Here is a 27,207-nt window from a genome sequence, read left to right as displayed (position 1 = left end):
ACAGATATTCGGGTAGAAAGAATATTGTAAATTTAACACCTGATTTATCATATCATTTTGATATTTCACATTAAAACAATGAGAATGGCAAAGCAACAACAAATTGCATTTATATAGATTGCATTCATGTGAGAGGATGTCCCAAGGCGCTGAACAATGAAGGGTTTGCACCCAAGCTGTGGGTTGGGATCAAAGAAGGGTAGAGGGCAAGTGGGATGGAGGAGGGAAGATGATCAAAGGCATAGTCGAAAAGGAAGATCCTGAGATGGGCCTTGAAGGAGGCAAGGGAGGGGGCGAGGGGCTCAAGGATGGCATTCCAGAGGTTGCAGCAGAAAGGTTGAAGGTCTGACCACTGATAGTGGAGCAGATAGGCAGGGCAGGTGATGTGAAGCAACAACAACAACTTGGATTTATATAGTGCCCTCCACGCCGGACAGCGTCTCAGAGCACTTCAAAAGTGCCTGCAGAGCAGAGTGAGCAGACAGGTTGGTGGTTTTAATAGGTTGCAGAAGTATGGAGGAGCAAGACCATAGAGGGCTTTAAGGGTGAGGATAAGGATCTTGAACTCGATCCTCTGAGCAGTGGGGAGCTATGCGGGTGATTGGCTCATGAAAGTGTTGGAGAGGACATGAGGTGTAGAGTTCTGAATAACCTGTAGCATGTGGAGGGAAGAGTTGGAAAGTCCATCAGGGAGTTAGCATAATGAAAGCTTGGATGAGAGTTTCAGCAGCCTGAGTGGAGAGAATAGTGGTGGAGTTGGGCAAAGTTGTGAAGGTGGCAAGAGGCAGAATGGTTAATGGCACAGATGTGGGGTTTGAAAGACAGTTGACAGTGCAACAAGACACTAAAATTCGGTACTTGTTCAGAGGGTGGCGTGTGCATCCGTGAATAGTGATGCTGTCAGCGCTTGAGGTGTGGAGACGCTAACTGAAGCCAAGCAGGAGGGCCTCAGTCTTATCAACATTCAACTATAGGAAGTTGGTTCTCATCCAGGATTTGATGTCTGACAGACATTCCGTCAGGACAGCAGTGGTCCTGGAGTCGAGGGTGAAGGCAGAGAGATAGAGTTGGGCGTCATCCCATTCCACATGTGGAAGTTGACCCATACGGATGATATCCCCGAGTGGGAGCATGTAAATATAAAAAAGGAGAGGACCTAGGACAGAGCCATGGGGCTGTCCTCTGTCTGCCTAAGAAGGTATTTACTGATCATGTTTAAAGGATTTTTTTTCAGCTCTGAATGACATGAACGCATGCTTGATTCACCTCCATTTACTTATAAATGCAGTAATGCAATACAATTGTACATTTATAATGCCATTATTTATAATTGAAAACGCATTGGATTTATCTTTAAGAGCATAGATTTATCTTTAAGAGCACATTCATCAAACTAACAGGTAACATTCTGACCAGTGCCTGTTTAGTACAGACAGCTCTGTCCTGTGCCTGAGTAGCACAGACACCAACAAAAATGAATGATAAGCTAAAATCAGTTTTAGCTTAAACAAATGCCTGTACGTTTACCTTTGTGACTTGGAAGTTTGCTGGACTGGTTCATCTGCTTCGGGATAAAATAATTCAGAAAAGAGTTTGGCGACATTCCTTGACCATGTACTTTTTCTCTTAAACATATTTAGCTTTCTCTGCAGCCAAAACTAAAGCGCCTTCTCCCTTCGTGTAACTGCAGTGAGTGAGGTCGAGCATTTGGGAGGCTCAGCTAGTCAAACTTGACTTGCAAGTTTCGTCTTTGACACCAACCACAGTATTACACAAGCCAAATATTGTAGGAGTTTCTATGTCTCTGAAGTGAGATTTTTAAAAAAAGTTTCCGCCTCAGTAATGCAGGGTGAGGGAAAATGATACCAACTACTGTATGTTAATAATGTCACTTATTTCAATGTTCCTTTGGAGCCAAGTTTCATATGATAAAATCACTGAAAGCAAAACCCTGCATTAAAGTCACCAGTCTTCGTAAGGTGCATCAGTTACGTGTCTTTAGATAAAGCATGCCTAGATGCTCTTGTGTGAAGGGTGCTATTTGAAAAGGTGTTGCTGTAGCTGTATGAACTGAAATGTACAATGACCTGATTACTTGCCTAGTGAATTGTTCCTTCTGCTGGAAAGTTCTATATCATAATAATCCTAGCATTTAAAAGCGATCCACCAATCGACTAACAGACAGGTTCCTATTTACCCCTAGGTAAGTAGAGATGTGTGGATTAAAGATTAAACTAGAATAGAGTACACATGTCCTCATTCCTCTGAGTCAACACCATAAAGGGTAGGGCTGCCTGTGACAACTTTCATGAAACATGCCAGTGATTAGTACTGATAAGCAAAATCAGCATTACTTTACTTTGCTAATTTGCTCTTGTGACCGTGCCATTTATATGGTCAAATTTACAATTTTATCAATCCATTATCAAACTTTTTGGGTGGCAACCTCTACATTCTATTTGTGCTTGTTTCTCACTTTGTGTCCTCAAACAAAAATGAAGCCAAATATTTCCAGAATGACTTCATCGGCGTTCTGTATTTTGTATACTTTATCCTGCAAGAACCTGAAGTCCAAAACGAGAATGATTCATCGGTATTGCAAAATGGCACTGCAGTGACCAGCAGGAGAGAATTGTACAGAAACCAAACAGAAACTACTGGGAATGTACAGCAAGCTGCTCAATATCTGAAATAGAAAGATAGATTAATAGAAATACACAATCAATACACTTTGCAATTCCCTGTGAAGCATTTTGAGACATTTTGATAATGGTGCTTCTATATGTATAGGTTGAAAGTAATACCATTACTACACCACTTTCCACAGTGACAAACCTAGAACAGGCCACAAAGCCTGAAGGCTTGAGGCTAATCAATACTCTCTTCTAGTTTAATCTTCATGGATTGACCATAGGATTATCCATATTTATCGAGGTTTTGAGAGTCATGCTTACTTTTGTAAAATGTGTTCATGTTTTCTTCATGACGATCATCCTTTATCAGTCAGTAACATACCTTATTGGGGTGTTAAATTTGAAAACCTACTACTGTATAATGCCAACCTATCATTCCTTTTGACAGATAAGAAGGTGCAGCATAATTTGCAACTTTTCCCCTAATTGAAGGCAGTTTAAATTTGAAAATTGTCTATGGGTCCTCATGTCCACACTTAGAGACATTCCTTCCCAAATGTCTTCAACTTTGCTTACATAGCAATCTACCTCTCACTGCTGCATTCACCTACAAAAATGCAGTTACTACATTTTACAGTAAATCCTGTATAGCGCTTTGAGATGTCTCAGAGTCATGATATGGTAAATAGGAACCTGTCTGTTAGCCGATTGGTGGATCGCTTTTAACCCCATTTTTAAAAAGGAAGTTTGGTCATTCAATCCACGACTGTTTGTGGGACACTGCTGTGCGCAATTGGCTGACATGATTCTCCTGCAAAGTGTACAGCCAATTCATTTTACAGTATATTCTTGAAGACATGATAAGGTGCTATACCAAATGCAAGGATGATTATTATTATTACTGATGAGCCAGACAGGCTCCACTAACATGGTTTCCCAGGTATGTCTCCAGCTCAACTTCAGGGAGATAGTCCAGTGATTGTGTGATTGTAGATCAGTAATATCCTTTCAACATGCGTATGTTTGAGCAATATTGGCTGAGACAACTTTTCAAAATAGATCAAGGAAGGACACCACTGAATATTTACTAATAAATAGTTTACCCGTCACCATCTGTAGAAATATACATACAAACTTTGGCCAACAGAGAGTCACATATACTGTTTTTTAAAAACTTTTCTAAATGCTCAGTAATGCCTTTTTAAGTCATTTATAAAATTAAACTAGTTATCAATTGAAACATATATTACATGTTGACGTCATTACAATATTACATATTACTTCAACTTCTAGTACATTTTTAACACAACTTAAAGACAGATTAAAGTTTCATTACATCAAATTGATTGTATTTGGTACATGGCACAGCTCTTGGTTCTGCCAAGTTCTGAATCTGTCTCTCTTAGTGAAGTTCTTCTTGTGTCATTACATCTTTACGTCTTCATTGCTTTGATTTGATCTGAAATAAAGCATTAGATTTTTCACTTTCACTTTAAAGCCATTTTTAACTAAGGACACAAGTAAGACAAAGATACCATTGTTCTGAGGTTTTGTCTGTTTGTTACAACAACGTGTGTGTACACAGGTTTATTTTCAACAGTGTATTTTTAAAAGATGACTTTACAAGATTGCAAGAGTTTAATAGAACATTTTAAAGTGTAAATAACTGCAGAAATATTGGCTGTTCTGTTAACAGGCAGATAAACACTATCATAACAAAAACAACAGTGTTTAAAAACCAAAACCTTGAGACTAGAACAGGATGGTAGGACTGAAGAATCTGAGAATGCAGGTGCCAGACAATGAATGTAGAAATTCAATAGGCAAACAGTGCTTGTGACCTGATTAGATGTAAGGCAGCAGGCCAAGCTGACTCTGGCTGGTGTATTTTCACAATGGTTTTGGATTCTAGGATGTGAGCTAACAAATAAAATACAACTGAAGTCTCCCTAGCTTACATTCATTCCAGGCCACTTTAATGGTTCCACAAAACTGCCACAAATTTAAAATCTCACTGATATAGGCCGTGTGAAAATGGTAAAACAAATCACAATGATCCAGTACAAATATTATGTCGGGGGTCAAGGAACATTGTTTGAGAAGAGCAGAATGAGTCTCATGCTGCATTATACTTGACCTGTTAAAACTGAAGTCTTAAGTAAAATGCAAGCATGAGGTTCAGGAAAATGCAAAATGTTCCATTTCCCAAGACTCTCATCTTAATATAGTATAAGAAACATAAGAAAATAAAAGGAACTGAAAATATGGGTATGTTAAAATATTTGTAACATAATTGTTTCTATCTATGTATAATACTCAAGAGTGAATAAATGGGGAGCTTCATTTCACATCAATTCTGTTCAGTCAGATTCAAGCTTAGGTTCACAAGGCATTAGAAAGGCAAGATTTTTTTGCTGAAATACTGGAAATACGACACCATTTGTCAGGTGACCAGGAAGAAAAGAGCGAGAAGAAACTCAATCAGAATATCAGAAGGTTTTGGTGCTAAAAAAGAAAAATTCTCAGAATTATATTAAATGCCTTGGGGAGATCTTTCAAATATCTAAGAGTCGTTATCAGTTTAGTGATTCTGGCTCTAAATCATTTTACACCATATTCCTGATTCAGATTTAATCATGTACACACCAATTAAGTAATTTGCACAAACAGTTACTTTTTCTGTTGTCAATTTCAAACCCTGCCCCTTTAAGAGATTGTTTTTGTTGTAAATCGTCAAGAAGAAGCCTGAACGTTTGCAGGAATCTAGGTAAGTCTGTGCTTGATCAGTTGGGTGTTTCAGCTTTTTCTTGATTGAATATTTCTTGATTTATGCTATGAATCAAATATTCAATCAAGAATATGTATTTGTTGGCCAACCACTGCCTCCCCCAAGTGAAGCTACATAATTGTAAACTGTTGTTGTTCTAGATCCCCATTAATATTTCGATTGGATATTGCCATATTAGGTAAATAGAGAAATACTAAAACTCAGAGCCTGATGCACTTATCGTATCGTAAAAGTACTTTTTTGTGTCATTAATCTATATCTAGGTATATCTTTATTAGCCTTTGTGGAGTTTTATTGCTCTCTTTGATCCACCCATCATCTCAACAACAGCTTTGATTTTGTGGGTTTTACAAGAATATTTCAGCCATGTGAAATAGGAAAAAAAGAACGTCCAGGTCACTTAAATCTATAGCTTTAAGACGTCATTTATTTCTGATGTACATCTAGATAACATAACACTCATTGCCACTCATGTCCACATACATTAAATGGAACAGCCAAAGTGATGATACTTACCGTGTAATCTGGTCTGGGTGCAGACAGCAGGAAGAACACAAAAAGACAATGCTAACAAAATTAAGGGACTACAAATAGAAGTGATTGTTCATTATGCATGACATGTTTAAATACTGAGAGAGTGTCACAACAAACTAGCAAAATATTTCATACCTTGTAGCCAATCCACCCCTTCTTGTAGCCCTTCTCCTTTTACGGCATCACTGGCACTGAAATAAATCACAACCCCCATCAGATGTAAGGTGCTTTACAGTTTAACAATGAAAATCCTTGGCTCAAGCTGCTTTTTCTTAAACCCTAGAAGCTGGTGCCCAATTAACTATTGTTAATATGCTACCCAAGCTTCAGAAGGCATAGTGGTCAAAAAGTGAGAATGGTTATATCTTCTTTTTAAAAAAAAGCAACATTGTCGCTGAAATCTTTCAACACAAATTTGAACCTGAGACAATTGTCTTCTAATGACAAGTATCAGTTTCTCAGTGTTACCACAGTGAGGAAACAATGCCATTCGTTTGTGCAATCTCTACTGAAGCTCGTTGGTAATTCACTGAAGGAGTGAATAGTGGTGCAATGCTGTTTATAATGGAAAATCCTACTACCAATAACAATAAGCTGTTGTTGGCAGCGATTTTTGTACTTTGTTCCCAGAGCAGGCAGGTTGGTAGGGGGTTAGAAGGTCGCAGAAGTAGTGGGGAGCAAAGCTATGAGGGCTTTGAAGGTGAGGACCATGAAGTTGAACTGTATTTTCTGTGTGATAGGATGCCAGTGGAATCAGCCTAGGATGGGAGTGATAGTGTCACGGAGCCTGGTGCAGGAGAGGACAAAGATGATCTGCAGCCTATGGAGGGAGGAGTAGGGGAGGCCAACAAGCAGGGAGTTTGTGTGGTCAGGCATGGATGTTATGAATGCGTGTATGAAGGTCTCGGTGGCCTGCAGTGTGAGACAGTGGCGAAGCTGGGCGATGTTACGGAGGTAGGGAAAGGCAGAACGGAACATGGCATGGATGTGGGGTAAAGATAGTTGAGGGTCAAACAAGATGCCAAGGTTCTGGACTGGCTTAGAAGGTGGAGTGTGCATCCTTGCCTGGTGATGCTATCAGTGCCTGCAGTGTGGAGGTGCTGACGGGAGCCAATCAGGAGAGCCTCGGTCTTTTTGGCGATCAACTATAGAAAGTTAGCTCTCATCCAAGACTTGATGTCTGACAGACAATCTGTCAGGACAGCAGTGGTCCTGGAGTCGAAGGCGGAGGCAGAGAGATAGATTTGGGTGTCATGGGGAAATTGACCCCATGTCTGCGGATGATGTCACCAAGAGAGAGCATATAGATATTGAAAAGGAGGGGACCAAGGACAGAGCCGTGGAGTCCTGTAGCTCAGTGGTTAGGGCACTCGCTTTGCAAGCGAGAGACCTGGGTTTGATGCCCAGCAGGGAGAAAGTTTGGGCAAATTTCCTTACTCCACACGCCTGATAATAATCCCTCAAGAAAAAAAACAATAATAAAATTGGTCACTTCAATCCACGACTGTTTGTGGGACACTGCTGTGCGCAATTGGCTGGTGCGTCGCCCACAAATAGAGGGATGCAACGACTCGTTCCAGGACCTTGGAAAGGGAAGGAAGGTTGGGGCAGTAATTTGAGAGCAGGGATGGGTCCAGGGAGGGCATTTTAAGGATAGGAGTGATGACAGCGATTTTTAGAGGGGTGGAAATGGTGCCAATGGACAGGGAGAGGTTCATGATGTCTGTGAGTAGGGGGGCAAGGAGGTGGAGCTGAGAGGTAAGAAGAGGGGTAGGGATAGGGTCAAGGGAGCAGATGGTTGGTTTCATGTGGTTTATTGTGGTGATGAGAGAGGAGGGCTTCAAAGGTGTGGAGGAAGGGATGGGTAGGTGCCGGGGTGTGAAGGGGAGATGGGGAGGGGGCAGTAGATGGAAGGGCAGAAACAGCTGAGCCTCTCGACTGAACGACCAACAGTCGTTCAGAGTACAGTGCCTTCTTCAGTGTAACACAATAACAGGAAGGGAAAGAAGGCTGGTGTCCAGTAATGAATTAATTATTCAAAAATCAAATCTCAGAACATCATTAAATACCTTTAAAGTCTTTGTTTTATCTGCAAAACAAAAACCCTGGGATTTTAAAAGTTTTGTTTTGAGGTCCAGTTTGGTGGCAAAAATGGGAGCAAATGTGGGAGGGGGAGGATATCAATATGTTCTTGATAGGAATGCGAAAAAACCATGAGTACAGTCCACCTACCCAGTCCCATTTTCAAATACTATCTTTCCCTATTTCACATAACCCCATACCCTGTGCCATCAGAAAAAAACACTCCCTTCCTCCTTGAAACTCCCACACAATCTGTCTCCAAAGCCTCCTTGGTCAAACTAAAATGCATGCTAAAAGTACCATGATTAGGATTCCACTTACCAAATATACCATGCCTTATCTTTGATATTTTCTAAACACAACAACTGTGAAACCTTGACAGATGACAAAGCATCCCTGATATCCATTTTGTTTGCGAAAAATAAAATTGGAATTCGTTTGTGTTTAATATCTGAAGAAAAAATATAGAAAAGAAGTTAGTCAAGGTGTATTCTTTGACAAAGTAAAAGTGAAATTTATTTTGTTATGCCAAATGTTCTATCATACTACAAAGGCATTTGAGTGGATAGAAATGATACATTGTTGGTGATTCTCGGTGCTGAATAATGAGAGTATATTATGCATTAATTTTCCTAGAATATTGGTATCACAAATTTCAGTTTATATATGATCTCTCATACCTTTACACTATAAGGGGCAAGTCAGTTCAGGAGAACATCAAAAGTTTTAGATTTGTAACTGTGGGGAAATCATATATTTATTTTCTCTCATGTGGAATATTACAGCAGTCTAGAGTTAATTTGTAACAAGTTAATTATACCAGCAACTACACATTTGAAACATTTATCCAAACATGTAGTACAATATAGTAGCAAGTAGATATTGTGAAATAACTGTGCACTTGGCTAGGGGTTGGAGCACAGACTGCGGAGTGCGACTGTGACATTTCCCATATGCGCAGGGTTTTGTGGATCGTGTGGGTGACCACCCAAAAGAAACTGATGAGATTTCTACCACAAGTATATTTAACATCAGCCACATTTAAGATCTCAAGCTCTTATTTAGCTCAATGCTGGGTGGTAAAGCATCCTCTGAATTTCCAGACTTCAAAAGAAATATTCAAAAGTCTATTTGGCAGCTTATCTGTTCAGGAACCGGAGTGGAAGCCTTATTAATAAATTCAACAGTTCCCTTGTAATAATTAATTAATGTATAGAATACCCTTATGGCACCCTCTATGGCAAACCACTTTTTATGTTATAGCCCTCCATGGAAGATTAATGAATATTTCTTAAAGGCAAAATGAACACAGGAAGCAAAGATAAATGATCCTACCTGGATGATTCAGAAGTGTGTCAAGTTCCTCTTTGGCAACTACCATCCTCAGCTTGTCACTGCTATCAATAACAAAAATGATGGCCTGGCCTTCCCTGCAGTGACCATGACGACATGTTACACTGTGCACTGCAGCAAAGTTACATTTCTTCATATCTTTTAATCAGGTGGTTTAGCTGTGGTAGCCAACACATGGCTTACATTGCTACTTTAAGGTGGCTGGTCATCATAAATTTGCCTTACCTCTTCACATTAATAGGAGTTACAATTTAAATTGAATTGTATTTGATTTTAATTCTTAAGAGCCATGACAATGAGAAGTAACCAATACACATTTTGAGAAATGTGGCGTTGCTGTATATTGTAGAGTTTCCATTGTAATATTATTCCTTTATCAATTATAGATCATAATCTGTTTAAGTGATCCTCAAGTAGGAAAAGGTTCTAAAAGTACATGTTGTAAATATTTTATTTTCTTTTGTCTGCAATATGTAGCAAACTAACTTAAAAGAAGGAAATAGTCCTTTAAAGCCCCACTTGCTGCAAATTTCTGAATGATTTGAATGAATCCTATTTTTAAATTTGAATCAATTGCATCCCTTTTTACTTGAATCAATTACTTGCTTTCAGATAACAACTTTAACTGTCTCTGGAAATAACTGATTTCAATGAGGTTAAAAATAGCCCTATTTACATTGGGGTATGAAATTCAACATGCACCCTTATTTGTCATCCTCCACATCCTGTTGAATTTTATTCTGTTGTGCTAGCAAATTGGTTTGAGTTATTTGAAATTCCTTGACCCATGCTTTAATTCAGGCAGAGGAAATTCCTATACAAGAACAGATCAAATTCTGTGCTTATGAAGGAAAAACTGAGCTGCCCTTACAGTGTAAACAAGATATCTGACAGACATCCTCCTAAGTTTTAAATAACCATGTGAAAATAGTATGAGCCAACAAATAACCAGCAAACAGGATGATGGGCTACATTGCCAAAATCAAGGAAACTTTTCAGCCCTTAAAAGAGATAGGAAAGTGAAACCAGGTCAAAACTTTCAGATGTAGCAAAATAGCAAGACTAAAGGACATGCGTTTAGAGTTCTGAAAAGCATGTTTAGGACACAAACGTGAAATATTTCTTTCCCTGGATTGCACACAGCTGGTGTGGATTATAAGGAAGAGTGGTTGAAAGTAGGACATTAGATTCATTTTGAGAAACATCTAGAGGCTATAATGAGAAGGTGTTTGACTAATTATTTTGGAAGGATGAGATCAATTGACTGAAGGGCATTCTTCTGATGTTCAAAGGACATTGAAGGAAACTATAGAACATCCTCAACAGCTCTACAAATGCAGCAACAATGTAGCTACATTCATCCATCTCATCAGACATTCTGTTGTAGAGAATAAACAGCAATTTAGCAAAGTCATTGGAAAAGTTCCCTTTTCCTTTGAAACAATTCAATCCCACCTCAATTGTGGATTCTGATTATTTAGTGCTTTATTTCAAAGCCAATTTCCGTGGACCTATTCCCAGGTTACATTTTCGCAGAGAAATGCTACCTAGATCCAGATTTTTAAGCATTTCAGAATGTGTTGAATTTGGTTTACTTCAGTCTTAATTTCGAAGTTATAATAAATAATAATAATCCTTGCATTTGATATAGCTCTTCCCCTGTCTTCTAGACATTTCAAAGCACTTCACAGTACTCACTGTAAAGTGAATTGACTATATATTTGTTGCAAAAATGTTCAAAGTTGGTTTAAAAGATCTTAAAGAGAAAACAGACCTCAGAATTAAGACCATATTTAGGAAATTGCCAAATTCTAGAAATGCCAAGAAAATGGAGTAAATCTAGACCCAGTGTTTAAAATCTAATAATCCTATTCAGTGACTAGATTTTAAACTCTGGGTCTAGATTTACTCTAGCCTACCCTACTCAGTCTATAACCCTGCATTCTACATCATTTAAAATCTAGTCATTTATTTCCAACATGTATATGTTCAGAGAATGCATTTTTAAAATTTTTGTACTTCCATATTTCTTCTCACTTTTTTTTACAAAAAAACATTGTTTTCAAGATCGAAACGAGGTGACCTGTGAGAAGGGCATTTATAATGGAGAGGATGGGGTTCTTTTTACATTTGTGATACATTTCAATCCCCGCAAGAGGTTGTGAATTGTGTAAAAGTTGTCATAGTAATTTCTAATAACCCAAGGTAATGATTTGGGTTTTGTATGTAATACTTACTTAAAATAGTGTTCCCAAAGGTTTCGGTACCTTCCCTGGCCAGACATATCAAACACTGTAAAGGACAGACTGAAAGAAAGCATTGTTGGAAGAAGAATAAAACCATTAACATAAACCTACAGTATTGGTTTTTTGCAAACAATACGTTTACTGAGTGAAATACAAAGCCTGGTTTATTTTATGGGTATTTAACTTACATAGGGGAGAAATAATTTCCTTCAATATAAATCTGGTTTATTCTGCTAGAAGCAATGTCACAAACCTTTGCAGCAGTAGAGGGAAATGGAGCAGGAACTCTGATTTATATTCCTGCTACGATTCCCATTGCTTGGGGATGAAACAAGCTCTGCACACACTCAACTAAGATCAGGTGCTGAGCTGCACTAGCTGGTGTTTGTTCAGTGTTATTAGAGAACCAGTTATGCTATTGCTTCTTCATTAACCTTAATGTCGGCCCCTTAGAGGCTTAAAAATCTTTAAGGAACTCCATTGTTTTGCTTTGCTCCCTCTCTTGCCTCATTCATGGCATGACTCAAGACTCTCCTTTTTGAGCATGCCTTCAGATGCCCTCCTTCCCCTTCTGTCCTCCTTCATCCCAACCCTGCCTCCCAAGCTCGGGTCCTGATCCCTGCCTGTTCAGCGCCTTGGGATGTTCTCCCGACGTGAAAGGAGCTTTACAAATGTAATTTTGTCGTTGTTGGTGTCGTTAAGGAGCTCAAACCCTGATAAGGTGAACGTTTGTGTTAGTACAAGGTTCTGTTCCATTGGTGTTTGTGTTAAGCTATGTCAAGTGAAAAATCAGCCATAGCTTGGTTACTTTGCTATTTTGATTTTGGTTGCTAAGGCTAAGAGTTCCCGTTCTATTTATTCTGCAGTATGTTCTGTTCCTGTCAGAGATGTGAAAACATGTAAATTACGTTACATTAATATGACGAAAATGTGTTGCCAAAAAACTATTTTGGACATCTATAGAATTGTAACTACACGCTGACTCTGTTATAAAGTAGTGGTCTGAGTCCATAATAGTGGACCTCATGATATATCGAGTAGCTGTGGGTCGGTGTTTACAGGTTGCCTCTGATGTCACTGCCAGTATATTTCACTATGTGTAGGAAGATGGGCAATCAGTGCCAAAGCTAGAAGTGTACACCTCAGTACACCTGCACTAACAATCAACCTGCACTGAACCATGGCAGGTAACAACAGGGGTCAGCCTGTAACTGTATTGTAAGTACAGTAATTATTTTCATTTAACAAAAAAAACTCCAAGCTGTTAGAATGGTGAACAGCCTTATCTATGTGATTTCCTGAGGCCAGCTCATTGCTATCAATCTCATGAGCATCACTGTCACTGCTGGTTTTGGGGCAGATTTCTATGACGATGCCTTGAATGATCCGGAAAGAAACACTCTCCTCAGGGAGTTTTATACCCTTCCTCCCAATAACGGGATCCCAACTCAGGCACTACTGAAGACTATCCATTATTGAGCATATTTTAATCTTTAACGTTCTAATCCTTATCAATCAGACTCTAACTATTGGTGCAGTATCTAATCAAAACAGAATGGTACCCAGAAGTCTTGAAATTTTCTATGCTGAATCCGATGGTGGGAACAATGTCTTGCACTTGAGCCTGCAAAGGAACATTACCAGTCAGTACAAAGTATCTGCTGACCACAGTAAATTATACTAGGCAATTTAAAAAGATGGCTTAATAAATATAGACCATTCAAAGCCCCACCTCATTTGTGTTTTTAACAATACTTAGATCACATATTTCATGATTTGTATTTTAAATATATCAGTTTAAAAAAAGCAATATCATCAGATGAAACTAAACCCGGTGTTCACATGTTTTTGTGTTTCAAACTTGATTTTGTTTCCAACCTTTTAGAGGAATGTTTCCAAGAAGACTTGCAAAATCATGTAGCATTTTGTTTTAAATATTACTTCAGGTCAAAATTTAGCAAACAGCCAAAGTCAGGGAGCATGAGCACCATTCTAGTGATGCCTTATCACCAAGACTCAATAATGAACACATAGATGGGATAGAGCTTGCCAAGGGGAGATCCAGAGTCAGGGCAATGCAATCAGGATGATTCCCAGTGTTAGAGGAATCAGCTATGACTAGACACGCTAGGATTCTTCAGTCTTGAAATGAGACGTCTCTGAAGCGTCCTTGTGAGGTATATACAGTTTTAATTAGGATTGAAAATGTAAACCAAGAACAATACGTTCAGATGCACCAATAGAGTAGGACAAGAGGACATAGGTTTAGAGTTGCAAAGGGCAATTTCAGGACAGACACTTAAGATACATTTGTTTACCTAGAGGGTTTGCCAGGAAAGATGGGTGGGTTGAGGCCAGGAAGCTGGAATAGTTTTAAAAACAGCTTGATGATGTGATGGGATGACGGTAGGGTGGGTATTCTGGAAGGATGAGAACAAAGGGGCCAAAGGGCTTTCTGCATCTGAACTTCTCTTGTGAACAGAACATATATCGTACAATCATAGAGCTTTAAAAAATGTTTTGCAATTAGTTTCTCACCAAGACTTTAAGCTCCACTTCTCCCAAGCTAAAATGTTTCCTTTCGCATTAAGTTTTTTTCCATGCACATACTGTAACTAATCCTCACCAGGCTAAATAAATACAGTAGTTATTCCACACAGTTGGCATAAGTTCCAGGACTCACATCATAAGCTTTCCTTTTATGTCGTCTTAGCATAAAATTGCTTTTGATAGATCCCATCCGTATCAATTGAAAGTTGCTTTCATGCAATTATTGTAATAAGAATTATAAGTGAAGGTATATAAAAAAAATCACTAGGCCATACAACTCAGAAGTTTCAGGTTTGGATTTTTGTCTGTGCAAAGTTAGATTATATCAATGTATTTGAGGTGCTACAATGTTCCATTTAGTTCGTGTGGAAGAGAGAGAAGAAAAATCAGCAAAGATTCCACTAATCATCTCTGTCCAACGACCCCTGCTGGAAAGTGCACGTGTATCTGGTACACTGGATAAGGACAGGCTTAGGCACTGCTATGGTGCTCCTTAAGGTTCAATTGCCTGCTGATGCTCACTATCAAAGGCGAAGATGTAAGAATGGCCATGGAGAGTGGCCACTGTCTGGGGAACCAGAACCGTACTCCGGGAGAGGATCAATGGTTTCTGTAGGAGAAGCAGGAAGAGAAAAAGAAAACGTTGGGAAAAGAAAATACCAAAAGTCACCAGAATTAAATAACTAGGATCAAATGAATGCAAGATGAAAAATATGTTATTTGTTATGCCTTATTAGTCAATGGTCAATCATGGTCAAGATTTTGGATGATATCTTTTTAAATGGTTAATGTAACACTTATTTATCTTCTAAAGGAGTGCAGTAGATTTTCCATTAAGGGTTACTGAATCTTCATTCCTCTGAAGGCTATTTTAAAAGACAATGCAAATAATATTCCAATGTGCCTTTGTATCAATTAATGCAGGTAGCTGGTTTCTGGTTAAATGGATCTCAAATATAAAGATAAATATATAATTCTCATTGTATGGAGAACTATCAGTTTGAACAAATCAGAACAAAATTCCAGTGGATTTCTTCCTCTATCTTATTAAGTGCAATGGAGTGATTTCTTCCCTATTACTTACTTGATTGCCCCGTTCTTTTCTTTCAAATTTTCCTCTGAAACTATGAATTGCTTTGGCCCATGCCTTCTTACCCTCCATCTCCTTCTCAAGAAAACTGTCCATTCTTTCTCACTGAATGATATTAACATTTAACTGTCTAGCTGTATTGTCAAGGTCAAGCAATTGGAAACTGTGAAATTTTCCAGTGCAAAAAAAAGTGACATTGATTACAAAACCGGTGGAATAAATAGAGCCATGGCTTCTTTCAGCGAGTCTCACAGAAGGAGGTCATATTTTTCACATATACGCACGACTGCCACCAGAAATAACTGAGATTTGACAGGACTTTATCTGGAAGTCAGAAAGATTTATAACTTCTGTTTCTCTACCAGAACTTCACTGCAGAACATGTCTGTACAAAAGTAAACATTAAAACCTTAATCCTTTAATGTAAAAGTGAAATTATATGGAGAACTCTAACCCAGTTCAGTATTCAGAATATGGAATCTTGAGTAGTAATTTTACTAAATCCAACATGCTTTTGCCATAATAACAGTGATACAAGCTTTGCAAATGCATCTAAACTTCGAGCTGGATGAACCTCAAACTATCTCTGTATTTGGATGGAAACTAGTCACTAAATGAGAGATTACTTTGGGGGTGAAGGCTCACTGAAAATAGTATCAACGTACTATATGTCACTCTTCCACTGCAAGTTGCACCGCCACGCAGTTTTCTGGCTATCAAATACACAGTCAATTCACTTTACAGTGTATCCTATGAAGCGCTTTGAGACGTCTTGATGATGTGAGAAGGCGCTATATCAAATGCAAGGATATTATTATTATCGTCATGCAGTAACCGACCAAAGAAATGTCAAGCTGAAGTTAAAAAAAAGATATTTTGCAAGAATGATGTAAATGTTTTTCATATATTTTCTTCACTGTTTTCAAATTACTGCCCCGTCTCCAAACTTTCCTTTCCAAGGTCCTGGAACAAGTTGTTTCTTCCCAGCTTCGCTCCTTCCTCTCCAGTCGGGTTTCCGTGCGGCCCACAACACAGAAACAGGTTTGGTCAAAGTGACAAATGACATTTTGTCCATCTGTGACCAGATTTCCCTCTGCCACCTAATCCTCCTTGACCTCTCTGCTGCCTTCAATACTGTTCACCAGTCGATCCTCCTCCATTGCCTCTCCTCTCACCTCAATCTTCATGGTTCTGTCCTTGAATGGTTCAGATCCTACCTTTCACACCATCTCCACTTCATCTCCACAAACGGTTTCTCCTCTAGCCGCCACACCATCTTGTGCAGGGTTCCAAGGGCTCTGTTCTTGGTTCCCTACTTTTCAATGTCTTATGCTCCCTCTAGGTGACATCATCTACAGACATGGGGTCAACTTCCACGTGTACGGGGATGACACCCAACTCTCTCTCTCTCCCTCCACCCTCGTCCCCAGGACCATTGCTATGCTGACAGAATGTCTGTCAGACATCAAGTCCTGGATGAGAGCTAACTTTCTACAGTTGAACGTCAACAAGACTGAGGCTCTCCTGATTTGCTCCAGTCAGCGCCTCCACACCTCAGGCGCTGACAGCATCACCATCCATGGATGCACACTCCACCTTACTAAGCCAGTCTGTAACCTTGGTCTTGCTTGACCCTCAACTATCCTTTCTACCCCACATCTGTGCCATGACCTGCTCTGCCTTCCCCCACCTCCGCATCATCGCCTGACTCCGGCACTGTCTCACACCCAGGCCACTGAGACCCCCATATACGCATTCATAACATCCAGGCTCGACTATACAAGCTCCCTGCTTGTCGGCCTTCGCAATTCCTCCCTCCATAGGCTGCAGATCATTCACAACTCTGCAGCCGTGTCATCTCCCGCACCAGGTTCCGCAACCCTATCACCCCCATCCTTGCCCGACTCCACTGGCTTCCCATCACACAGAGGATACAGTTCAAGATTCTGGTCCTCACATTCAAAGCCCTCCATGGTCTTGCTCCTAACCCCCTACCAACTTGCCCGCTCCCTCTGCTCAACGGGCTCCGGCCTGCTTCACGCCCCCCCCCGCCCCACCATTGGGATGGGCCTTCACCCACTCTGCCCCCACCCTTTGGAACTCCAACCCGCAGTCCCTCCACCTCGCCCCCTCCCCTGCCTCCTTCAAAACCCATCTCAAGATCCTCCTCTTCGACCGAGCCTTTGATCACCGTACTTCCCGCCCTGCGCTATACAAATGTAACTTTGTTGTATTTTGTTGTTAACTTCATGATTCTTAAATTATTTTCCCAACAGGTGCCAAGACAAGTCATGGAAAACGAGCCAGCTCTGAAGTGCAGTCATGGTTCTCTGAACTAATACCTACACAATGTGTGGTGCTCAGAAGAACACAGAAGTGAAAATGAATTCCAAAACATCAGCTATCCTCTTCTAAGCCTAAATAAGGTACATGTAAATAGAGGTCTATGTAAAGCAAGTAATAGAATTTTTTCATTGTACAATGTGTCAAAGTACTGAATAGACTTGCAAACATTTGTCTCTCAGATGAAGAAATGAAATCTCTACATCTGTCTGCCTTCCAAATACTACTTGCCCATTCACACTAATTTCAAGTGACAGTCACTGCTGATGGAAGAAAAAGAATAGGTCTCACTGCTAAATGTGAGTCCAGGTCTACTCATTTCAGTCAATTTGTGACCTATATTTGAGAAAATCTGTTTCCAATAAGCGCCTTTTTGTCTGACAGCAGTAAAAGATACAGTAACAGTTGGGAGCGATTACTTGTTTAATGGAAGAAAGTGGCTGGAAAGAAAACAGTAATGGAGCCAATTGATGGTTTAAATGGAAAACTTTCAAGGACACCTGGAAGAAAATTACAGGCATATAAAACAAGTACAGATGAATAAAGCTCCTTCAGCCCACTTGATCTCATCCTTCCATTACACTTCCTTTACCCTCATTCCATTATGGCACCAAGCAGTTTCTTAAAAGAGTAAGTCTAGGTGATACAGTATTTATGAGTTAAAATAACTTGATCTTGACTTGATCACTTGACCTCATTTCATCAGACCAATTGAGAGACTTGATTTAGCAGCAAAACTGAAGGAAATAGATAGGTTTCATTCAGACACAGGGATTTACAAAGGCTAAACAACATCCATTTAATATATCAGACCCTAGCTTTTTTTAAGGTTACAGGTTTTAGCCATAAGTAATCTTTTTAAGGAGCTTGAAACAGATAGTGGGCTGAACTTGAACAAATCAGATAGCTCATTTATATTGTAGGACTACTTGGGGAAGTGGTTTTGCAGATCCAACTTGCAGCACTGCCAAAGCTGCCCGATTCCATTACAAGTAGATTTGAACAGATGCCACAGTGTAGAAACATTGCTGCTGTCTCTGTGCAAGATCTGAAATAGTTTCCACATTATTCCCTTATACAGAGATTTTGAGCGTTTCGGAGTGGAATTCCCACAGGTAGTAGATGCACATTTGATATTCACAAATTAAAAGAAAATGCTTCATATTGTAAATCCTGGTCTTTTAGACACAGTTATTTGTTGTTGATGGTACACCAGAAGTGTTTTAAAGAGTGAAGAGTGATTGATTAACACATTGCAAGCAATTTAATATATTGTTGACGATACAGATAATAATAATAATAATAATAATAATAATAATCCTTGCATTTGATATAGCGCTTTTCACGTCGGGAGGACGTCCCAAAGTGCTTCACAGAACACACTGTAAAGTGAATTGACTGTATATTTGTGGGCGAACGCGGCAGCCAATTGCGCACAGCATTGTCCCACAAACAGTCGTAGATTGAAAATGACCAATTTAATTATTGTTTTTGGTTTTTTGGAGGGATTATTATTAGGCGTGTGGAGTAAGGAAACTTGCCCAAGGTTTCACCCTGCCTGGAATTGAACTCAGGTCTCTTGCTTGCAAAGCGAGTGCTCTAACCACTGAGCTACAGGACTCCACGTGAGTGATCATATGCCAGGGTCTGCAATTCAAACTCCAACTGTTCATTGTTTGATCCAAGTGACATTAGCTTTCAGTTTCTTGGTCATCTTGTCCTTTGTACCTTTTCACCTTTGTTTGGTTTTAACTACTATCCACAATAAAACTTGGCGGTGTTACTTAATGGAGTTAATTAATTCTGGTTTCAAACTTGAGTGGATTTCTATCCTCGACACCATAGTGTCAGGACAGAGTAAATGTGTATTCCATTACTGTTACATATTATTAATTTTATTATGTGGATTTCTGGTTGCAAATAAAAGAAAACTATAGATTGCGGAATACAAAAACGACATAGCTATAGTGTAAACACTAACTCAGTACCAATCTTAACAGCACTTCAATGTAAAATAAAATGAAGCATTATGTAATTAGATACATTTTTAATTTCTCTAATTATTTAATAATTTTACTTATGATGGAATAGTTTATTCCACGGAAATTAGCAATTCAATGGTAAGGTCAGAGTTATAAGTCTACTGGAATTGATAATTAAAAAGTGAAATTGGTCCATGAAGCACGATATCAATTCTTCAGTTAAGTATCAAAGGTTTTAGCATCAATATTTATTATTAATGAAAAAAGATTTGATTGACAAATTCATATTTGTCTCAGAATTATCACTATTGTCTCAGTTTCACAAAATTAGATTTAAGATGTTATGTAAGGTGATATCTGTGTCTAATCTTCACTGCACAGATTCCACAACATGAATAGTTACGTCAAGGTTCCTAACATTAATTGGGAACTTTATTTTCTCTCTCCTAAATGAATGAGAATACTTCCAAATTGCTTATTAATGCTTCTTTTTTCAGTGAGATCTAAGCAAGCATTGTAAAGAGGAACAGAGCCAGAGGATTCAAAAAGATTGAGTTGCAGAATGGAGGATAGTAAAACTGAAAGAAAAAGAGAGCAACAATGATGTAGAAACTGTGAAAGAGTACAATAAAATAAAAGTTAGAAAAACTGTAAAAGAAATGAAAAGTGAGGCAGCAAGGCAAAATGAAACTAAAAATGAGCAGAAAATGAAACTAAAATCAGGTAAGAATTGGATCATCAATGAAAAGAATGAAAACTACAAAGAGAGTTGGAGAGAGAATAGAGTTCACATTTAGACAGACAGAGAGTTGAAAAGGCACAGAATAAACATAATAAACAAAATGAACAAAAGGTAAACATGAATGTAGAGATTAGTTCATAATGATCTGGTTCTTATTACTAGTCTAAGTTGTTTTATGTTGTGTTATGTGAAGTGGCCCAGGCCGGTCATACATACAAGTAAAAGATCAAAAACTTACGTTTGAAGGTTTTAGACGATTAATTATAGTTGTCTTCCCACTATTATCCAGCCCTAGACACAACACATGAACCTCCTTCTTCTTAAGACCAAGCCAGCCAGCTAATTTGTCAAAGAGCCCCATGTTCTCTCTTCAGTAGATCTATAAACAACCAAAGCATGAGAAGTGATCAGTGTTACAAGAGTTTCAGAAATGTGCATTTTTTTGTCAAGTACAAGTTGGTTATAAACAAATTTATTAAACAAAATTTACAGTAAGTAAATGAGGGAAATAAACAGTTCAAAGTAAAGGTTACTGGTTTACCATAACAAAGGTGGTTAATAGGATTACTGACGTCGCATTAGAAACTGCTTTTATTGGTTAATGGCATCAGGAGATTGCAGCCAGGGATTATTCTCCAAATCTGTGAAACAATGCTGTCCTTGAACCATATGTGCACCTATAATATGCTTTATGCTAGCAAGCGTTTGTGTTCATTGCATACATTTTAAAAACATTATTGATTTCATTTCACACTCCAATAACTTTTAAATTAAAAACAAAATAAAATCTATCAACCACAATTTTCTTTTCATTTGCTCTCCTATTAATGATGATCGAACATCGCATGCAACAGTTTTACCTCTGGATTATAAAACAGTGAGATGATTAAAGTGAGATACAAGGACTTTAACATTCATACTAAAGTATCTTCCAATTCAAAAAAATTAACCCAGTCACATACATTACAGCAAATAAGAACAAATAATTTCTCGGAACCCACATGTTATCCTCACAACAACAACAACACAACAACAACAAGATTCCATTTATAGAGCGCCTTTCACGTCAGGAGGACGTCCCAAGGCGCTGCACAGTTGGGTCATGACCCGAGCAGGGGGGAAATGGTCAGGGTGAGGGGAGGGAAGGGAGGGAGAGAGGAGGGGGAAATGGTCAGGGTGAGGGGAGGGAAGGGAGGGAGCGAGGAGGAGGAAGAGAGTCGAGAGGGGAGCTGAAGGCACGGTCAAAGAGAAAGGTTTTGAGACCGGCCTTGAAGGAGGAAAGGGAGGAAGCAAGGCGAAGGCACTGGGGGATGGAGTTCCAGAGCCTCGGGGCTGAGAGGCTGAAGGCCCGACCACCGATAGTAGGGCGGTTGGGGCGGGGGACGTGGAGCAGACCGGAGCCAGAGGAACGGAGGGTACGGGCAGGTAGGTAGGGGGATAGTAGGTTGGAGAGGTAGGAGGGAGCAAGGCCGTGAATGGCCTTGTAGGTGAGGATGAGGATCTTGAAATCAATCCTCTGGGGGATGGGGAGCCAGTGGAGGCGAGCGAGGGTGGGAGTGATGTGGTCCCGAAGCCTGGTGCGGGACAGTACACGAGCTGCAGAGTTCTGAATGACCTGCAGCTTGTGGAGGGAGGTGGCGGGAAGGCCGGCGAGGAGAGAGTTCCCATAGTCCAGCCTTGAGGTGACAAAGGCGTGAACCAGGGTTTCAGCAGCGTGAGGGGTGAGGTAGTGCCGTAGTCTGGCGATATTCCGGAGGTGATGGAAGGCGGTGCCAGTTGTGGTGCGGATGTGAGGGAGAAAGGACAGCTCAGGGTCGAACAAAACGCCGAGGTTCCTGACTGGCTTTGAGAGGTGGAGAGTGCAGCCTTGGATGCTGATGGTGTCAGCGCCTGAGGTGCGGAGGCGCTGACGTGAGCCAATCAGGAGGGCCTCGGTTTTTTGCACGTTGAGCTGAAGAAAGTTGTCTCTCGTCCAGGACTCGATGTCGGACAGGCAGGCTGTCAGGACATCGGTGGTCGTGGAGTTGAGAGTAGAGGAGGAAAGGTAGAGTTGGGTGTCATCCGCATACATGTGGAAGTTAACCCCATGTTTGCGGATGATGTCACCAAGGGGGAGCATATAGAGGGTGAAGAGGAGGGGACCGAGGACAGAGCCCTGAGGGACACCACATGAGACAGTACGGGGGGTGGAGGAGAAGCCATTCGTTGAGACATTGTATTGATACCAAGCTTCTGTTAACTGAGAGGATCCTTTTCTTTTGAAAGGTATATTCCAGTACAATTGTCTAGGAATCACTTCTTTATTTTTGGTAAACACTTCAACCTCTCTGCAAAATAAATAAAACCAATCTCAAAATAAATCCTATTGAATCAGCCACTAATGAGCAATTATCACCGACAGAGGACACTATTTCATTATTATTTTAATGTGTAAAATGTGAACAATACCACAACCCATTTTAGGGGAAATATACATTTTTACATTATTTCAAAATGCTTTTATAACTTCTTTTAAAAAAAATTTAACCCATAAAATTACGTAGTGGTAAGTAGGAGGTGTTTCAGACCTATATTCCAAAACAAATGTACTGATACATTTGTTAGTAACAGTTTTCAACTTTTGTTTATAGTTCATACTGTATTTAAACTATTTAGTTGAAGAACATTATTGGGGGGTATTTCATTGAAGATTTAGAAACAAGGTTGCAAATTGTAAATGGTGTAAATATAGCAGTGGCTACATTTAACTACCAGAACAGTATGCATCACCTCACCAGTCTAATTCATTGAGATACAAGCAAATCAGCCTGTTTAAATAATCTTAACATAGAGCATTGAGAAGTTTAGGAATATGCTTTTCAGTCTCCAGGTTGCTGTGTTAACCAATGAATACAAAAATGTGTATTACTAGCATTAAAAATAATAATCCTTGCATTAGATGCAGGACCTTATCATGTTGTTGAAACAGCACAAAGCACCTCCCAAAATTTTAGTGTAAAGTATAGTGACGGTGCATTTGGTCACTCAATCCACGATTGTTTTTGGAACACTATATTTTGCAAAATATAGAGTCACTCCACTTTGCAGTATATTCTGTGAAGCAATTTGAGACGTCTTGAAAAGACGTGATAAGGCGCCAAATCAAATGCAAGGATTATTATTATTATGTATTATTATTTGTAGGTGAACACGGCAGCTAATGTGCTCACAGCAATGTCCCACAAATGGCCATGAAATTAATATTTTTTTTAAATCTGCAGGATTGTTGGCCAGGACACCGGTCGAAAATCCCCTTTGTCCAATGGTTCCATTAAATCTTTCACATTCACCTGAAGAACAGGCTGACACAATCTCAATTTAATGTCTCATCTAATAAACAGCACCTCCTGATTCAGCTTCCCTGTTCTTCACAGTGATTTGCTAAAGAAATTGCAGCACTGTGTTCTGCAGCATATTTCACAAATGTATCACTCTGAAGCATTGCGATTGATATCACCTTGAGGATATATTTTTGCCAGAACTTGTATTCACACAACTGCAGCATAAATAATGGTGCAAATCGAGTCTGGCACCACTGTGTAGTGGTCCCTTATAGATTCTCTATTGCACAGAAGCATAAAGCACTATATTGTCAGAGGTGCTGTCTATCAAGAAAAAGTTAAACTGAGGTTCTGTATGTGGATGTTAATAATAATCCTTGCATTTGATATAATGCTTTTCACATCTTTTAAACGTCTCAAAGCGCTTCCCAGAATATGCTGCGAAGTGAATTGATTGTATATTTGTTGATATTTCTCATAGCAGTATTCAAAAAGAGACGGGAGGGTTTTGACTCATGTCATCAAACCTTCAGATTAATTGGACATTCACCTCATAGCTCTTTGTAGGACCTTGCTGACATGAACAGCTGTTGTGTTCCCCTATGAAAGCAATCACTACACATGACAGTAATTACCTGTGTTGACATGATAAAGTGCTATAAATATACAAGTTCTTTCCATATTTACAGAAAATTCTTGATCTATGCTAGTTTCAACATTACTTCTCAAAGGATGCTCTTGAATGTATGGATTTTACCTTGAAATTGGTGAAACGCAAATAGCTCTTCTTACAAATTCTTAGAAAAAAACAAGGTAAAAGGAATGCACGTGAAGAAAAACGTGTAGGCTCATTATGAGTGTTGCAAATCAGCAATAAATAGTAGCTCTGGGAAAAAAAGACATACTTTAAGAGGAAATTGGTGGATGTCAAAATGCCATGAATGGATTTAGGTTTTTGTTAATTGTAATTGTTCAGAAATATTCCTGTTCTCAAGTTTACTCTTTAAATATAATGGAAATTATTGTCTTGGGCCATATTGGGAACCTGATAATCCTTATTTATACTGCTGAGAGTGAAGCGATGCCACTCCCATCAGTGTGGAGCAAAAAAATTAATTTATAACTCCCACTCCACACTGGATTGGGGCAGTTTAAAAAAAATTGATTTCAGAGATCAGCAAATGAGTGAGGATATTATAATAAAATAATCCTTGCATTTGATATAGCGCTTTTCATGTCTTCTAGATGTCTCAAAGCGTTTCATAGAATATACTGTAAAGTGAATTGACTATATTTGTGGGCGAAACGCGGCAGCCAATTGCGCACAGCAGTGTCCCACAAACAGTAGTGGATTGAAGTGACCAATTTATTATTGTTGTTTTCTTGAGGGATTATTATCAGGCGTGTGGAGTAAGGAAACTTGCCCAAGGTTTTGCCCTGTTGGGAATCAAACCCAAGTCTTTCGCTTGTGAAGCGAGTGCTCTAAACACTGAGCTACAGGACTCCACAAAGTAATAAATATTGAATTTATCCTATAACCTTCTGCTATACATATATATATACTCTGTCCAGCGCCTTGGGATGTCCTCCCGACATGAAAGGCGCTATAAAAATGTAATCTTCTTGTTGTTGTATAATACATCCTATCGCAATATGTTTCAACTAAAGTTAGACAAGTGTTTGTCTACTTTATCAGATCCACAATATCAGAGGAAATGGCCTGGGGATGTCACTTTGTCATCCTAATGTGTTATACCATTCAAAACAGGATTAAAACAATACTTTGGCCGCATTTCTTCAAATGAGTACGAGAGCAAAGGATTGAGGCAGATTGCAACCAAATAATTCTTTATAGACATGGAAACAGATTATTTCAGTGACTCTCACTTTAATGTAGGACACCTGACAGCAGTCTCACACGCATTGACTGTCTTTTGTTTCACTAATGACAGATGAGAGTGGTTTTGAGTTGTTGTTGGCATCGACATTGATTGGATTGAAAGTCAATTCAGACTATGTTGGTTACAATGGCAGTGATTCTGTCAGTAACGAACGTAGGGTTATTACTGAAGTAATAATTCTGAGGCACAGTAATATTGGGAAATTGATTTGTGATATTGATTGTGATATTGACAGTATTAATTGTGATATTGAGATATTGACAGTATTGATTGTGGTATTGATTGTGATATCGATATATTGATTGTGATATCGACAGTATTGATTGTGGTATTGATTGTGATATTGACATATTGATTGTGATATTGACATATTGATTGTGATATCGACAGTATTGATTGTGGTATTGATTGTGATATTGACATATTGATTGTGATATTGACATATTGATTGTGATATCGACAGTATTGATTGTGGTATTGATTGTGATATTGACATATTGATTGTGATATTGACAGTATTGATTGTGGTATTGACAGTATTGATTGTGGTATTGATTGTGATATTGACAGTATTGATTGTGGTATTGATTGTGATATTGACATATTGATTGTGATATGGACAGTATTGATTGCGATATCACTCACTCACTCACTCACTGACTCACTGATGCAGTCGCTGAGGTGCCGGCGCGCGGGGCTGCTTGACCTGCACTGAGGGCTGGAGCCTGTCCTGGAGGGCGGGGTGTGGGGTGTGGGGCCGCTCCGCTGCCTCTCTCCGCTCGGTGCTTGTTCTTGCGCCCTCCCGGGCCGGGCCTTCCCCTCCCCTCCCCTCCCCGGTCTCGCAGTGTCTGTGGCCGCGGATCACTGGCTGGGCTGCGGCCCCGGGAGCAGCGCTGGGGGCAGAGAGGGAGGGAGGGAGGGAGGCAGCGGGGCCGCCTCACTGCTTACTCGCTGCTGGTCGCTAAGGTGAGACTGTTAACAGTGAAGCCACAGCAAACACTCCCAGCAGAGCCAGCAGCACCGACCTCTCCCTCCCTGGCTAACCCCGCAGCAGCAGCAGCACTACCCCTCCCCCCACCACCCCCAGGGCAGCCAGACCCATCTGATAAGCCAACAACAACAACAACAACAACTTGCATTTATACAGCCCCCCCCCCCCCACCCATCCCCACCCTTCACCCCAGTTAGCAGCACCCAGCGCCCACCAGCACCAGAGCCCCACACCCTGCCCAGCTGCCCAGAAAGAGGAGCTGACCCTAGGCTCCGCCAAAGAGGACACGTCCTAGGATCCCATCCAGGATCCTTGTAAATCTGGAAGTAGCTCCACCAGGTTCCCCCCCCACCCCCGCCCGTCCCCACCCCCCCCCAGCCCGTCCCCACCCCGCGCCGCACCACCGTCTCCCAAATTTTGCTTGCCAGCTCCATAGCTCACCACGTTTATCAAGAAACTTTAACCAAGCTCATATCAAATTGGCATCTTAAGAATTTTACGAAACAGGCACAGCATATTTAATAATTATATTACGCACCCTCATCCATTTCATTAATCTTGAATGCAGGTGTACAATTGAGCACATTTAATACTACTGTACAAATAGATTTGTTTCGTTTCACCCACAAAATACAATTCACTTTACAGTAAG

General features: G+C 39.9%; 1 protein-coding gene across 6 annotated transcripts; it reads right to left on the bottom strand.

Annotated features, from left to right (window-relative positions):
• Positions 1–3,693: 3,693 nt before the first annotated feature.
• arl6 (ADP-ribosylation factor-like 6) lies at positions 3,694–26,383 on the bottom strand. Of its 6 annotated transcripts, none has more exons than XM_007901264.2 (8): positions 26,214–26,383; positions 20,582–20,722; positions 13,199–13,260; positions 11,628–11,696; positions 9,373–9,467; positions 8,359–8,488; positions 6,091–6,146; positions 3,694–4,092 (listed from the first exon to the last, which is right to left on the bottom strand). In XM_007901264.2, the coding sequence occupies exons 2-8, from the start codon at positions 20,702–20,704 to the stop codon at positions 4,067–4,069; spliced, it is 561 nt and encodes a 186-aa protein (XP_007899455.1). In that variant the 5' UTR covers positions 20,705–20,722; positions 26,214–26,383; the 3' UTR covers positions 3,694–4,066. The 6 variants fall into 6 exon arrangements, with proteins under 6 accessions (XP_007899455.1, XP_007899465.1, XP_007899448.1 ...); XM_007901274.2 differs by having other exon boundaries at positions 26,222–26,383; XM_007901257.2 differs by having other exon boundaries at positions 26,230–26,383.
• Positions 26,384–27,207: the final 824 nt, after the last annotated feature.

This window comes from Callorhinchus milii, unplaced genomic scaffold (assembly GCF_018977255.1).
Source record: "Callorhinchus milii isolate IMCB2004 unplaced genomic scaffold, IMCB_Cmil_1.0 Scaffold4, whole genome shotgun sequence".
In the NCBI taxonomy this organism is placed as follows: Eukaryota; Metazoa; Chordata; class Chondrichthyes; order Chimaeriformes; family Callorhinchidae; genus Callorhinchus; species Callorhinchus milii.
Note: the sequence above shows the minus strand (reverse complement) of the source record. Positions and strands in the feature narration are given on the sequence as shown.

Bases quoted from the DNA above. Each gene is read 5' to 3' on its own strand.
- arl6 (XM_007901264.2), bottom strand. From the start codon at position 20,704: ATGGGGCTCTTTGACAAATTAGCTGGCTGGCTTGGTCTTAAGAAGAAG. The intron at 9,468-11,627 runs GTAAGTATTACA...TGGTCACTGCAG, and splicing joins CTTTGGGAACACTATTTTAA to GGAAGGCCAGGCCATCATTT. The intron at 6,147-8,358 runs GTAAGTGGAATC...GATTTATTTCAG, and splicing joins GATAAGGCATGGTATATTTG to TGCCAGTGATGCCGTAAAAG.